The 14,137-nt window shown below is 41.4% G+C and overlaps 2 protein-coding genes and 1 long non-coding RNA gene across 4 annotated transcripts; 2 read left to right on the top strand and 1 right to left on the bottom strand.

The window, feature by feature from the left end:
- The first annotated feature begins 35 nt into the window (after positions 1-35).
- Positions 36-1,801, top strand: LOC115542189 (uncharacterized). The gene is made up of 2 exons (XR_003976485.1): positions 36-867; positions 1,042-1,801. It is a non-coding gene; the product is annotated as an uncharacterized LOC115542189 (long non-coding RNA).
- Positions 1,802-2,205: 404 nt separating this feature from the next.
- On the bottom strand, positions 2,206-4,381 carry LOC115542188 (uncharacterized). Of its 2 annotated transcripts, none has more exons than XM_030354347.1 (2): positions 4,274-4,381; positions 2,206-3,383 (listed from the first exon to the last, which is right to left on the bottom strand). In XM_030354347.1, the coding sequence occupies exon 2, from the start codon at positions 3,352-3,354 to the stop codon at positions 2,752-2,754; it is 603 nt and encodes a 200-aa protein (XP_030210207.1). In that variant the 5' UTR covers positions 3,355-3,383; positions 4,274-4,381; the 3' UTR covers positions 2,206-2,751. The 2 variants fall into 2 exon arrangements, with proteins under 2 accessions (XP_030210207.1, XP_030210206.1); XM_030354346.1 differs by having other exon boundaries at positions 4,164-4,377.
- Positions 4,382-8,341: 3,960 nt separating this feature from the next.
- On the top strand, positions 8,342-13,685 carry LOC115542497 (splicing factor ESS-2 homolog). Its single transcript, XM_030354776.1, has 10 exons — positions 8,342-8,712; positions 9,070-9,238; positions 9,421-9,519; positions 10,146-10,303; positions 10,411-10,528; positions 10,768-10,898; positions 11,223-11,325; positions 11,452-11,561; positions 11,666-11,781; positions 12,782-13,685. Exons 1-10 carry the CDS (start codon positions 8,572-8,574, stop codon positions 13,053-13,055), a joined length of 1,419 nt encoding a protein of 472 aa, XP_030210636.1. The 5' UTR covers positions 8,342-8,571; the 3' UTR covers positions 13,056-13,685.
- The last annotated feature ends 452 nt before the right edge of the window (positions 13,686-14,137 follow it).

Raw genomic sequence — 14,137 nt, forward strand, 5'->3', positions numbered from 1 at the left:
CCCTGACCTTGTGGACTGTACACAAAGCAAGCGCTAAGATTGCGCATTGGTCCAGGAAAAACTAAATGGATGCATGTTTTGAAGAGAGATTATATGAAGAGATCCCCTGTTACCCACATTTATATAATTCATCAAGCAATATTCATTAGTGAACTCCTGGCGAGAACGCTTTGGAGAGAGGAAAAATGCAATTTTCTTTCCTAATGCGCATGCAGCCTCTCCTCGGTTACTGGCATTTGACAACCAACGCCACGTTGCACTACCCTAACTAACTGGCATGGAGTTAGGGTCGGGAAACGCACATGGGTTGGACGCTAGACCAACACAGACCCTACATTTTAGTATGAATGGGACCTCCCCCCCACTAGCTGCTGTGGAATCACTGTGAACCATGGCCTCTCATGGCTTATTGCTTAAATATATACAGCATGTATATTTCAACCATCTAATTGCTGGCCCAGTTTGTTCATATCATTCACTTAATTTATGATGAAACTGCTTGGCCGCATTGGATAAGGCACTTGCTGCCGTGTTAAGTGACGTTTAATTCATTAGCAAAAGAAATGCCTTTCCCTTTGGGACCTATTAGATCCTGCTGAGGTGCTAAAGCCTGCCATGAGAGTAACGGCAAATAGCATTGGCTATTGCATCACATCTCTACTTGTTAACCATGAGAACTGTGAACAAGTTGATGGAAAATAAAATGATGACCCTAATGTTGATATTAACGTTGAATCATTGTTTTGTAGGGTTTTCAGGGTTTTGGATTTGGAGATGGAGGATTTCAGATGTCGTTTGGGATCGGTGCCTTCCCGTTTGGTATTTTCGCCACTGCTTTTAACATTAACGACGGCAGACCACCACCAGGTAGTTGGGTTTTTCATAATAATCCAAATTATGTTATATACGTATTATTAAAAGTGTTTTGTACCCCAAATTAGGTTTATTGCACAATAATCAAATAGGTTTAATGTAACATTTCATACTGTCATTGTGCTTGGATACCATATAACAATTTAAACGTGTTATTCTACCCTATAGCAGCCCCAGGGACACCACAACACACGGATGAGCAGTTTCTGTCGAGACTTTTCCTCTTTGTAGCTCTGGTGATTATGTTTTGGCTGCTCATTGCCTAATGGACTGCATACCAAATACACATCATTGTGTTGGACAAACAGAAAAAGCAAGATCCACTGGAAGGAAAAAACATACCATGCATTGTGTGGATTTCAATTTATGAATGGGGTCACCGTATTGAATACTTTCCTGTGAAAAGGGTGCAATATGTTGCTTGTCTAACCACTACCTGAAACTGTAGATTATTTGGCTGCTCATTGTTTAGAATTTAGTTGAGTTTTCTCAACGAGCATCAATCCAGATTGATTTTGACTTTTGCATTTCAATGAACTGTGGAATCAATTTCTCAACGAATGTGAGGTAATAAAACGAAACAGGACAGATAAGAGGAAGCCAATTCTGCAAATGAATTTTATTGTAAAACAAACATTTTTAACCCTAACCAAACAATTTGCACTAAAGAGTTTTCTGTTGAGTCTTATAAATTGATACAGAAGAACCTCAACTTAATATAGACTCAACATAATCACAAACAACCTTTAACTGGCAAATTGAAGGAAATTAGTCTATTAATATCTATTGTCGGACTAAACCGCCAGACTGTAAACCAGAGGATATTTGTTCATGTTTCAGGTTTTACTTGAGTAAAACACGACTGTATAACAATGGCTGATAACTAGGTCAGAACATAAAATCGAAATAAAAACTCCTTGGTATATCAGTCGATGTATTTCTTTTAACAGAGGCCTACTTTCCATGTTTTGTCTGATCTGGTAAAAGAGAAGTGCTACTTACCCTAATGGATGAGAGAAAATGTAATCTAAGGGAAAGATTGGGCAGAGGAAAATTGTTACATTGACTGTTTTTATTATACCAATTTAAAAACTAGAAAGCAGATCTGGAATATGGTATGTATTATTAAAAATCTTGATATAACAACATAGCTAAACAGTAGTCATTTAGCCATGTGATATACTTGAAATATTTATTCAAGTATTCGCTTTTTTAACTCTGCAGCTATCCTCTTGATCAACACCTATTTAAAATATAAATGTTCTGATAGCTCGAATCTGTATTAACTGTATTTAAAGATGGGACAAATAAAGGATATCGGAGCCATTCACATATGCCTCAAACACATTTTAATATAGAAAAACGATTTGGATTTCTATAAAAATATGGACTTTAAATCACAACCTTTGTTAGCAAAATGTAAACTATTGGGGTTTGGTTTTCCAAAAAAAGGCCCACTGATTAATGATAAGCATATAAGCCTACATAGTCATTTAGTTGATTAAAAAAACAAAAATGTAAGATGGGTTAATGAAAACTAATTGTAACAGTATGTTTTAACAGTATTCGATGTGATGTCGCTTTAACAGTCACTGAACTTTAAAGTAATACAGTTGGAAGATAGTTGAACATTTTGAAAAGATGCTTGAAAATGAATGTCTAAATCTGTCAAAAGCAATGTGCTCTGAATAAAAATGAAGTAAATATGCGATTTGTGCACGTGAAGTTTTGTTGAATCCTGAAACCAATTGCAACCATTGCGCCTAGTTTAATATGAGATGAGTTGGGATTTCTAATAATCATCTTACTAAATCAACAACAGGCCAAAATAAACACATTCTTTGAGATAACTCAAAGATCACATCCCACTGTCCTCATTTAATTTAATTTTATTGATTCTCTCTTTGGAGCAAGCTCTGGTAGGCTGAATTCAGCCTCATACAGGATCTGCTGGATCTTCATTTTAGTCTCGCATCTTTTTTGAGGAGCAAGGCGCTTCAAGGTGGGAACAAAGCTGAGCAGAAACAGTTCGTCCTCGTCCTGTGTCCTGCCCACTGACTTTTTTGAAGGTGCCACGCCATCAGCAGAGGCTAATGTTTCTTTCGCCAAGTCCTTCCTCTTTTTCCCAGTAGCGCCAAGCGTCCCCCACTGGTTGTTCTGTGACTCGGGTGAAGAGGACGGGGTCGCAAACGCTGCCTGGGACTGGGACTCTGGCTGGGTCGCGGGGGCCTTTGCGATGGCGCGGGTCCTCCTCGTTGGGGCAGGGGACATGGGGCTGTCTGCGGCCAGGGTGTCCAGGTCAGGAGGGGAGTGGTCTTCCCCGTTGTTGTTGATGAAGTTCTCTGATATGCCGTTTCTTGTGCCGGTAAAAGGGGCAAGGAAGTTGAGCCGCTGTCTGTATTTCCATCGACTGGGAACCAGCTCCCCTTGCTGCTTGCTCTTGAGCTCCGTTCGAACCTCCTTTAAATAACGGTCTCTCATATTCTTCCATCTTCTTTTGCATTCTTCAGCTGGGAGGGTCAGAAGCAAAACCATATTATCATCATAGACAAACTTTGTGTTTGCCTTAAGGTAATTTAATGGTAAACAGGAAAGCTTTAGTAGATGGTCAGGTCTGTGAATATCATGACTATTATCTATGGATATGTGAATATCGTACAATCCAATAATTTGTTATACTAGTTGCTACTTCTCCATGTATGCTTAGACAACCTTATCAAGTAGGACACTATGGCATCCATCCTTTCTCAAATCATAATACTAATGTCCTGAGCAAGTAGGCCTACATGATTACTGATTACATGCGCCTCGTTGGGGACATGTGGGCCTCAAGTTTCATCAAAAAGTAACCAGAACTAACATCGTTTAGTCACTTTGACAAACTAAAATGATCAGCAGGGTTCCCGTACGACTAATATGCGATAATATTGAACGAAAACGATTGTTAAACGTTTGACACTTCTTAGATTACAAAGCCAGGAGAGCGGAGTGCTGCTTCACACGCGGACCGCCGCGCGGTAGAACCGGAATATCCGTGTTGGCGGAGCGCGGCCTACCGCGCGGAGCCGCCTTGCTACCGCTAGCACGGCATGCGCGTACCATCCACCGCTTTGCTGCTCGGACAGATAAATCGACCACCAGGCAACATGAAAATCTAAGCCAATGAATAGACTCAAAGCGCCAACTTAAGCGCCTGTTTTCTAAATCAGTTATATTATCTCTTGCACTCTAGAATTTGGCTAGGCAAAATAACAACTAATAGTTACTTTAAGAGACACTTAAACACTCACATGGGACCCCCATTAGGGTGCTGATGCTTCTCCAGGCATTTATTCGAGTTTCTGTGCAGCGGTAAGTCGGTAAAGTTACGTTATAGAGCTCGGGGAAATTAAATACAGACATTATCAACTTATCGTCCATTTTGCCGTCCTGCCGTCTGCCGTGTTGTTGTGGCTGTGCCGTGCTGCGCGCGCGCGGAAGCGGTAATCTTCTCCCGCCTTTTCCGCCCAGTTTCTGCCCAGCTGCACGTTATCGCGAGCGCAAGCTGCCGCTCGCAGCAGTTCGCATTTGAGTCGGATAGGGGCGCAACACGGGTTCGCCATTCATAAACACAGCTATTTGCATTCATGCCCTGTTGCTTTCAATATCATTTTCATTATTTGCAGGCTTCCTTTTTACAAAAATTGTCTTATAAATTGTCATTACCAAGGCATTGGTTCGGTTTCAAGAAGCATAATGTGTATTGTTTGAGTGAACTGCATCAGGCAGCTCTTGTGTACCTGGTTGCAACAACTTTTCGTTTCTACATTCCCAATCCAACATAGGCCAGGGGAATATATATAAATATGATTATATGATATGATATATGTGTTATCTCCCTGTTTTATTTGTCCTAAATACACGAGAATGATTTATTTGTCAACCAACAACCAAAGACTAATATACATTTTTGCCATTTGTTAAATGCAATGTATGTGAAATAAAGTATATTACTCTACCGACCAACAAGCAAAGACTAAAATAGAATTTGCCATTTGTTTAATGCAACATATATGTTCATACATGAAGCCCAACCTCACACAGACAACCCCAAACATTATTTTTTGAAAGTATAATTTAACATCCCACCCTTTGGATGGCCCCTGATGTGGTTTCAAGGATGTATTGTCGGCACCAACTAATGCACTGACAACAACAAAACAAGCCTTTATCATATTAATCCCCCTGTAATGAATTCTGCACCGTTTGACCCGAAGTGGATGTGCTACAATTCGCTCTATTGAGAATCACAATAAACTACAGATAGTGATCTCAAATTCTCAGCAAACTATACATCAACAATCTGCTCGCTATTAAACCCAACAGAAAAGGATGGGGCAGTGGTGTTTATTGTTATCTGTTCACCAGCCCTTATAAGATGAGCTTAGGACAGATTGTGAAAATCCATTAATACTCCAGAAGAAGAGGAAGAAAGGTCTATCATCTTGTATGAAATCGCAGGATTGGCTGAATGTAACCTGTGTGAGCTTTGCCTCGGCCTTGCACGTTGTCCAGCAGACTGCATGGCACAGATAAGACATGAACAGGTGGACGAGTGTCGAGTGATATCAAAGACTAAGAATTTATGTTCAATACTATGTCGGTTCATTTATCATCTCACCCTTGATTGATAAAGCATATAAAAGATGAGTGTGTGGTGCAACACAAATTGTGATGTTCTTCCAGACCTAACCAAAACAGATCAATGTATTTTATCACGCACTATGATCATAGTTGGCTGGATTGGATGGACCTGGTTCTAATTTACCAATGATAAAGCTGACTAGGGAAGTGCAATTAGGAAATACATTGAATTGCTAATCCTCTAATTCAGAAGATACAATTATTGGGCCCCACCGAGCATTCATCTTTAAACCCTGCAGGTTTCTAATACCAGGCAATCGCCTTTCCTCTAAACCCAGCCACAACAATACGGATCTAAGAAGCTCTCCACTTCTCATTTTATGCAGTGAAATCTGATTTCTTTCAGAGAAAGGAAAGGAGTGAGATTAGTTGGATCTGCCGTCCTCCATAACCTCTTCACAAAACTGCCCAGATTAGCCAGGAATTAGGTTTCAAACATTCTATTTGTCCTGTCCATGGGGAGGATTATGGTCACCCCACCAGCCCTCCTCCCCACAATTTCACTATAAGGGACAGACACACTCTTGACCAAGGTGGAGACACATCGGAGAAGCTGAGCTTTCAGCATAAATACAAGCGTTGTATTCAAAATCACATTTTGTTTGTTTGGGATATTTTCTTTTTTTGTTCTTGTCTGGGAGATGAAAGGATTATTCGGCATGGCACGTCAGAACTTCCCATTCACAATAGAAAATATTCTCAACAAGTTCCCTGACAAGAGTAGCGAGGAGAAGAATCTGTTGGACTCTGCTGCCGTTGGACTGAAGGAGAAGGCAGAAGGAAGCGCCACTGGCAGACCGACTGACACAGTCCATCACACCTGCTGCCTGAGCTGCTGCTGCTGTTTCCACTGTGGGGAGGTTTTCCACTCGGATTTCATTCACGAAGGTAAGTCAAGAAACTCTTGTGTCTGATTTTTGGTATTGTAAATCAATGTTTTTCTACTAGCTACTACTATTTACCATCCTAATTATTTTGATGTTTAAGATGCCCTTTATAATGTAGTGTGTAGTGCTAAGCATCTTGAACAAGGATGCCTACAGACAGTAGGCGTTGGAGATTGAACCCAGTACCTCTCAGCTTTCATAAAGGAGCTTGCAGGGTCTTCTGACATGGGGGAGCTCAAAAACAGTCAAATACCTTTGAAAATCATCACCCTAATCATCCTACCCAATGGTTGCCTAGGAGATTTCACCAAATTGTGTGTCTATATCTATTAGGGGAAAAATAATAGTGAATTGCAGAGTCAATGCTGTTTGAGATGCTGTTTAAAAAAAGTGCCTAATGAGCTCCTTTTGAACCCGCTCCTCCTTGCGACAGCGTGTCGGTACGGCTGGTCCACAGGGTCGTTGCCAGAGGCAAACAGAGAAGGGCTGGTGCGCACCGCACGGTCCAAGACGCACCAGACGGCACCGCACCATCTTTACAGAGGACCAGCTGGAGGCTCTGGAGCAGCTGTTCCTGCAGAACCAGTACCCGGACGTCCACAGCAGGGAGAGGCTGGCCCAGAGGGCGCTGCTACGAGAGGAGCGGGTTGAGGTGCTGAGTCTGTTGTATCTTCACTAGCTTCTTGTTTGGTATTTGTTGGGGCGAAAAAAAGCTTTGATTAGCCGATGTGGCAGAGGTTTGGGAAATGTATGAGTAACAGTTTGATCTTAGTCCAGAATCTTCAGTGGGAATGGCAGCAATGTGAAACAATTCCACCATTAATATTAAATACAATTGTATGTGAATTTATTAAACAACAGGATATGACATTGCCTCTGTTTCTCCCAACAGGTATGGTTTAAAAACCGAAGGGCAAAGTGGCGGCGCCAGAAAAGACTGACATTTCGTGTGGGAAAAACCGAAAACTGAAATGTGTGAGCGTGTGCGTGTGCGTGTGTGTGTGTGTGTGTGTGTGTGTGTGTGTGTGTGTGTGTGTGTGTGTGTGTGTGTGTGTGTGTGTGGTGGTGTGTGTGGTGTGTGTGTCGTGTGTGTGTGTGTGTGTGTGTTGTGTGTGTGTGTGTGCATACCTCGAACCCTTTGCTCAAACACCTATCATCTTCTCATGTTAAAAAGAAGAGAAAAATAATCCTGCCAAATTGTGCAAAGAAAATAACAAAAACACTGGACAGGGACATTTACATAAACAAAGTCATTATTAAATATATTCATGATTTCTATATCCAGTAGATCTTAAATGTGTGCAGTTAATGTAAACATAGAGACATTTTTGTTTTTTGTGTATCTATAACTGACATATCTATAACTTAACTGTGTCTGGATTACACTCAGAATGTTAGACAAAAAGAAAACCCTGTATAAAGTTGTAATAACACTAAAGAAGACGGGCGCAAACATACACGGACACACACACACACACGCACACACGCACGCACACGCACACGCACACGCACACACACACACACACACACACACACACACACACACACACACACACACACACACACACACAGGCACACATTTTAGATTTGTTTTATAGGTCGAAAACAATTCCAATTGAAGGTGGATCTCTCATCCATAATTATATTAATTAACCATGTCATAAAATGCAAATAAAATTATTCTTACATTTCGCCTGTAGTTTTTGTGCTCCTGTAGTTGGCTATATTGTAGTAGGGATATGTACTTATATGGCATAATATATCATATAAATGCATATATAATGACAGCAACATGTTTGAGCTCCAAACAAATGCTGGGGGCAGAGATTATTATGTTATAAATTGAATGAAAGTAAATCGTGATCTGTTCCTTTAATACTTTCTTTAACTTCCGGTGACGACAGCAGACGTAGACGCGTGCGTCATTTTAACACGAGCAACACGGTAGCTGCTTGTTTTTAGCTTAAGGTACCTTTAGTTATAGCAAGCTGTTGAGTGCGTTTAGTCGGAAACTAATATCATTCTGTTTTTTGTTAGTCGATTGACAGTTGAATCCGCGTTTATTATATCTGATCGCGTTGCGTTCGAGTGGTTTATTGACCTGAATAGGTCAAAAACAGCGACAACAATGGAGGGCAGCGCTAGTGTTAGAAGAGCACTGTGTGGGACCCTGGTCGCTGCTAATTTGAACACGGTTGCCCTACGACAGCAGCCCGAAGAGCAGGGGATATACAATCGGAAAGTTCTGGATGAAGAGGACTACATTGAGGTAACTGTGGTATTTAGTGTAATTATTGTTGAGCGGATATGACGCCATTTCTGATTGGTCCGTCTTGTTGAACGTTACGTGAAGCAGGTCTTGCATTACGTCACATATTGTAGTTAAGCGCCCTGCTTTGGCCAATCAAGTCTTAAATTATATCCTTAAAGTACACATTTATTGTTATTCACTACAGGTTTTCATGGTGGAAGGTTTCACCTGGTGGTGTCAGTACGTTGGCGTTGTCTGCTCCTTGTTAAATGGCTTTGCTTGCTTAAGGATGTAAGACGGGTTGATACAAATACAGTCGTTTTTCATGTCGATGTATCAAACTTTCCAGATCACCTTTTGCTATGTCATTCGCAGAGTTTAGAGAAGATTATCCAGAGGGACTTCTTCCCAGACGTCACTAGACTCCAAGCCCAGAGGGATTACCTGGACGCAGAAGAATGTGGTGACCTGGGACGGATGAGAGAGATCTCCATCCGTTACGGCTCATCTTTAAACAAGTCAACACCACGATCCACCGCCCCATGTAAGAATCGTTACCTATTACTATGTGATATGGTACCTAACAAGAGAATAAGGCTTAAAGGGTTAGGTGTTTTGTGGTGTTTTACAGAGTATGCATGCAGTCTTTGTCCTTTACACATGGACCTCTCTAACAATGTGTTGTGGTGTGTTTTATTGTTTCTTTGGATCTTTTATATTGTGCAGATGTCACGCCCGCTAGTTTTGACACTCCGTTAGGACATGCTGGATCTCCGTCCTCCATCAGTGGCAGGACTGCCCCCAGCATCAAGAGTGTAGACGGAGGTGAGTAGAGGGCTCATACAGTCAAGGTTGCTGTGGTCGTTCATAGTTGGAGTGGTGGGGATTGTGGACCTTTATCACCTCCATGGGATGGTATAACGGCTGTTGAGACAATTCAATGGAAGTTAAATAATGCTATTATGCCAGCTAAGATGAACACCACAAAAATGTGAGATCTGAGGAACAGATGTGTTTGGATGGTGATGGTTCAATCGTAGTGGAACTCTGTGTTTCTTCGAATAAAAACTTTTTGTCCATGAAGGGCTCTGCCAGGTTTGCTTCAATGTGACAATTCAGAACTTTTTTCTTTTTCTTTCTGGCAGCAGTAGTTGTGGCGACGTATTCAGACTTTGTTTTTTTTTACCCATCATCGATCTACTCAAGACAAGATATCTTTCCGTATGGGGATGGGGACACTAACATGCTAGACCTAAAAGAGTACTTTTGAATAATTCTGCCCTTATTTTAACGGTGAAATAGGATTTATTTTTTTGTAGAATCTGATATTACTTTTAGAATAATTATAGTTCCCAGTTATTATTTGCTACCAGTTAAGACGCAATACACTTTAATAAATGCTCGACATAGTCAACAACAAAGACTTATTTCCACCGCTCTGTTTCCCGCAGAGGGCAACGAGAAAAGAGAACTGCCCTGCCTGGATCGTTTCCTTGCGAAGAACACCAGCGAGGACAATGCGTCATTTGAGCAGATCATGGAGCTGGCTGAAGACAAGGAGAAGCTGAGACATTCATGGTTATACGATGCAGAGGCTGAGTACAAACAGGTATGTGCATTCCAATTATTTCTTAAATATTAACTATAACAAAATGCATAGTTGAACGCTCATGATGCATGTTCTTTAAATCCAAAATGGTACGATCCTTTCTTTAGCGCCGGGAAGAAAACCTGGCATTACCCTCAGCTGAGAAGATGGCCATCGATTGTGTTAAAGCTGGCTTGGAGACCTGGGAGTACAAAGCAAAGAATGCCCTAATGTACTACCCTGAGGGTGAGAACAATTACTCAGCGCCACTACCTTCATCTGGCTGTTTATGCTAGCAATAGGCCTTCACTTTGGAGGAAATTAAGGACTGAGAAAAAGATAATACACTTTTTATTTTATATAAATCTACATATTGAATACTTTAATGTGTGTACTTATTTATGCATGTGTGTGTGTGTGTGTGTGTGTGTATATATATATATATATATATATATAATTTTTTTTTCTTTTTTTTGTTTAAATAGGGGTTAAAGATGACACTCTGTTCAAAAAGCCACGGGAGGTGATTCACCTGAACACTCGCTTTGCCGTAGACCCGTTCAGCAAAGCCCTCAACAAAACCCAGATTCAGCAGGCTGCGGCCCTCAATCTACAGGTACGTGTAAATGTGTTTTCATGAAAGGTGCATGGGTTAATTCAATTGTAGATAAACCAGAAAAAAAATCAACCGTTTAAAGAAGAATACCAAGTTTTCAAGCAATCAGATTACTGCATATACAAGGCTTTTCTGTTTTCCATACCCAAGAACTGTTTGAATGTCAGAGGGTATATTGCCATAAACTGTTTATGTCCAATAACGGGGTTATTCATGTTAATAAACTTGTTAGTAAAAATGCACATGGTTATGAGAAAGACTGCACGAAATGGCAAAAAAGCATCCGAAATGGCTGCAGCTAATGTAAACTCTGCCCCCCCCCAGTTTAAACAGGGTAAAGTCGGACCAGATGGGAAAGATCTCATCCGCAATGACTCCCCAATGGTCAACGGATACGGCTTTGAAGGATCTCCCTCCCCAGCACCTGGTAAGGGCCTGCTGAAACGATGCTCTGAGTTGCCTCCAAGTTGTGCAGAAAACGCCATTGGCTAATGCAATAGTCTTACCTTTTGTCAAATTACACTCATCTTACCAAACAATGTCATCTGTTAAGGTGTAGCCGACTCCCCACTGATGACCTGGGGAGAGATCGAGAGCACTCCCTTCCGCCTGGATGGATCTGACACCCCGTACGCAGAAAGAAACCACGGCCCCTCCTTTAAGGTGCGCAGGAAGTCTCCCAGAATGATTCATTTAATCAGTGTTTTGAATTGATTGAAACTTGGTTTTTCAGATGCCAACCTTGTCTCTGTGTTCTACCCTGTCAGATTCCAGAGCCGGGGAGAAGGGAGCGCTTGGGTTTAAAGATGGCTAACGAGGCCGCTGCCAAAACCCGTGCCAAGAAGCAGGAGGCCTTGAGGAAAGTGTCAGAGAACCTTGCAAGGTAAAACCATCGGCACTTAATCAAACAAAAAACTTTCACTGTTGTGCTTCACCGTGTACGTGCCCTGCTGTACACAAATTTGATTTGACATGACGGCATTCTGCAGAACATAAATCAATCACGGTGGATGGATGACTCTGTGATAAATTAGAACTGCTCCCACTGAGATTTTGTTTCTATGCAAACTTACAATTTGTTTTTTGCCAAGTGAACCATACAGTTGCATAACACAGAAGCTCATACACTGGTAATAAATATTAGAACTATCAGATTTTGAAAGTTAAAATATAAATCACACAGATTGTTTTTCTCTACATCGTTATTTATGCCATGTGCTTAAAGGTTGTATCAGCGATGTTGCGAGACGTCGCTTCTGTTGGTATTTGAAGCGAGATCCCAAACAAACAGGGCCAGCTTGCACCTCCCTTCCTTGTTTGGTGCATCCAGTAAAAACTATCATGAACGCAGTGCAATACCACACAACACCCACCCCTTGTCGGTAATTGGTTGGAATACTATTTATTTTGGTTTTGAGTGGTTGGTCGTACCATTTATTTTGTACGATCCCGGAGCTTAGGCTGCCTACAGAGATGCCGTTTTTTGACTGCCTGCTTATGGGACGGGCAGCTAGATGATTGTGAGGAGAGATCATATGAATGTGATCATTATGTTTGGGCCTAGAATCGCTGATACCTTTAACCAATGGTTTTGAACATCAAGCTGAAGACGTAAGAATGGTCAATTAACATCCGACATAGAGTTTATCATAGTCTATCAGTGGATGTCTCAGTTGGAACACAAACTACTAAGTGTATACATGTTCCCCAAATGAGTAACATAATGACACAGAGAACTGCCAGAGTTGGACAGTTGTGTAATGTATTGCGTTTGAAGCTTTGTGTAGGCTAATCCCCATGAAGCAATAAAAACGCTGGACCGCACCGTGGCGTATTAAGATCATCTCACCGAATTGTACCCTTTTTTTTTCACTTCCTAACAGTTTAACTCCCAAAGGCCTCAGCCCGGCTCTCACGCCAGCCCTCCAGAGACTCGTCAACCGCACATCGAGCAAGTACACGGACAAAGCCCTGAGGGCGAGCTACACACCGTCCCCGTCGCACAGTGCCAGCGGCTGCAAAACCCCCCTGAGCGGCCCTTCCACCCCCATAGCCACGCCCACCAAGGGAAAGACCCCCAGCTCACAGGACACGTCCTCGCTCACAGACGATTTGCTGCAGCTGCCCAAGCGACGCAAAGCGGCCGACTTTTTCTAACGGTAAACGACTTCTGCAGGAACGCCGCTGCAGGGCTCGAGACCTCGTTCTGCGCTTCGATCATGCCGATCTAAGCGATATTCTGCCGTGGAGAAACTTGAATACGGTGAATCATTTGTACTTCTTTTACTCGCTTACGTGATTTTGTTTACTGAACCTTTTGAACGCTCAAATCTTTAATCTGAATGCTTACTTTTGAATTTGTTTTTCCATCTGCCTAGGCCTCCTTTGTAGATGTTAGTGTCACAACTAAATAATATATGTCCTGCTTACATTAGGCATGCTTATTATTGTTCCATAAGTTATAATGATTTCAAATAAAAGTGCTGTGGAGTGGTTCAGAATATAATGGTTCTGTGTCGTAGCTGTAGTGCACAATGTCAGATGTTCCAAGCACAAACCACAATCAGTTGAGTTAGCACAAAAAACCCTACCTATCTGCAACAATGTTCGTAAACATTCAGAAATGTGTTTTTCTACACGTCAAATGACATCCCCACTGTCTTCTTTCCTTAAAGATTAAATGTGAGGCCCCAATGAAAGACATTTCACTGGTGTTTTTTCGAAATATGCAATTATTCATATGGAAACATTACACCTTGTGTGAATAATAAAGATGTATTTGTTTTAGTTGCTATCTACAATGTGACTTAATTGTAAGTATTTCAGGAAAAAATGTATGAGTGCATATTAGAGCACCTTTATCCACAAACCTTTAATTAGGAGTAAATGCTTTGCTTTACAATCAATCAGACTTCAAATGCTGTGCATTTATCATTATATAAGGCCTCTTCAGCCAATAGTTGTAACGATTCAGGGGGGGGGTCATGCTCATGTGTGTAGAATGATGCACTCGGTTTATTATTTATTCCATACATTTGAGTTTATGGAAGTCTTTGGATGGCATGTATGGAATACTGTTGTACCCCTGAAACCCAAGAAAACATTTATAAGGTTTAAAACTATATATTTGACCGCTCGTTTCAGGGAGGGATGTATCTCTTAATGTGTCTTTAATGTGCTTCTAGTGATTTCTACATGCCTCAGCACATATCCTTTTAAAAATGGCCAGCAAATTTTTT

Source organism: Gadus morhua, chromosome 4 (genome assembly GCF_902167405.1).
Source record: "Gadus morhua chromosome 4, gadMor3.0, whole genome shotgun sequence".
Lineage (NCBI taxonomy): Eukaryota > Metazoa > Chordata > Actinopteri > Gadiformes > Gadidae > Gadus > Gadus morhua.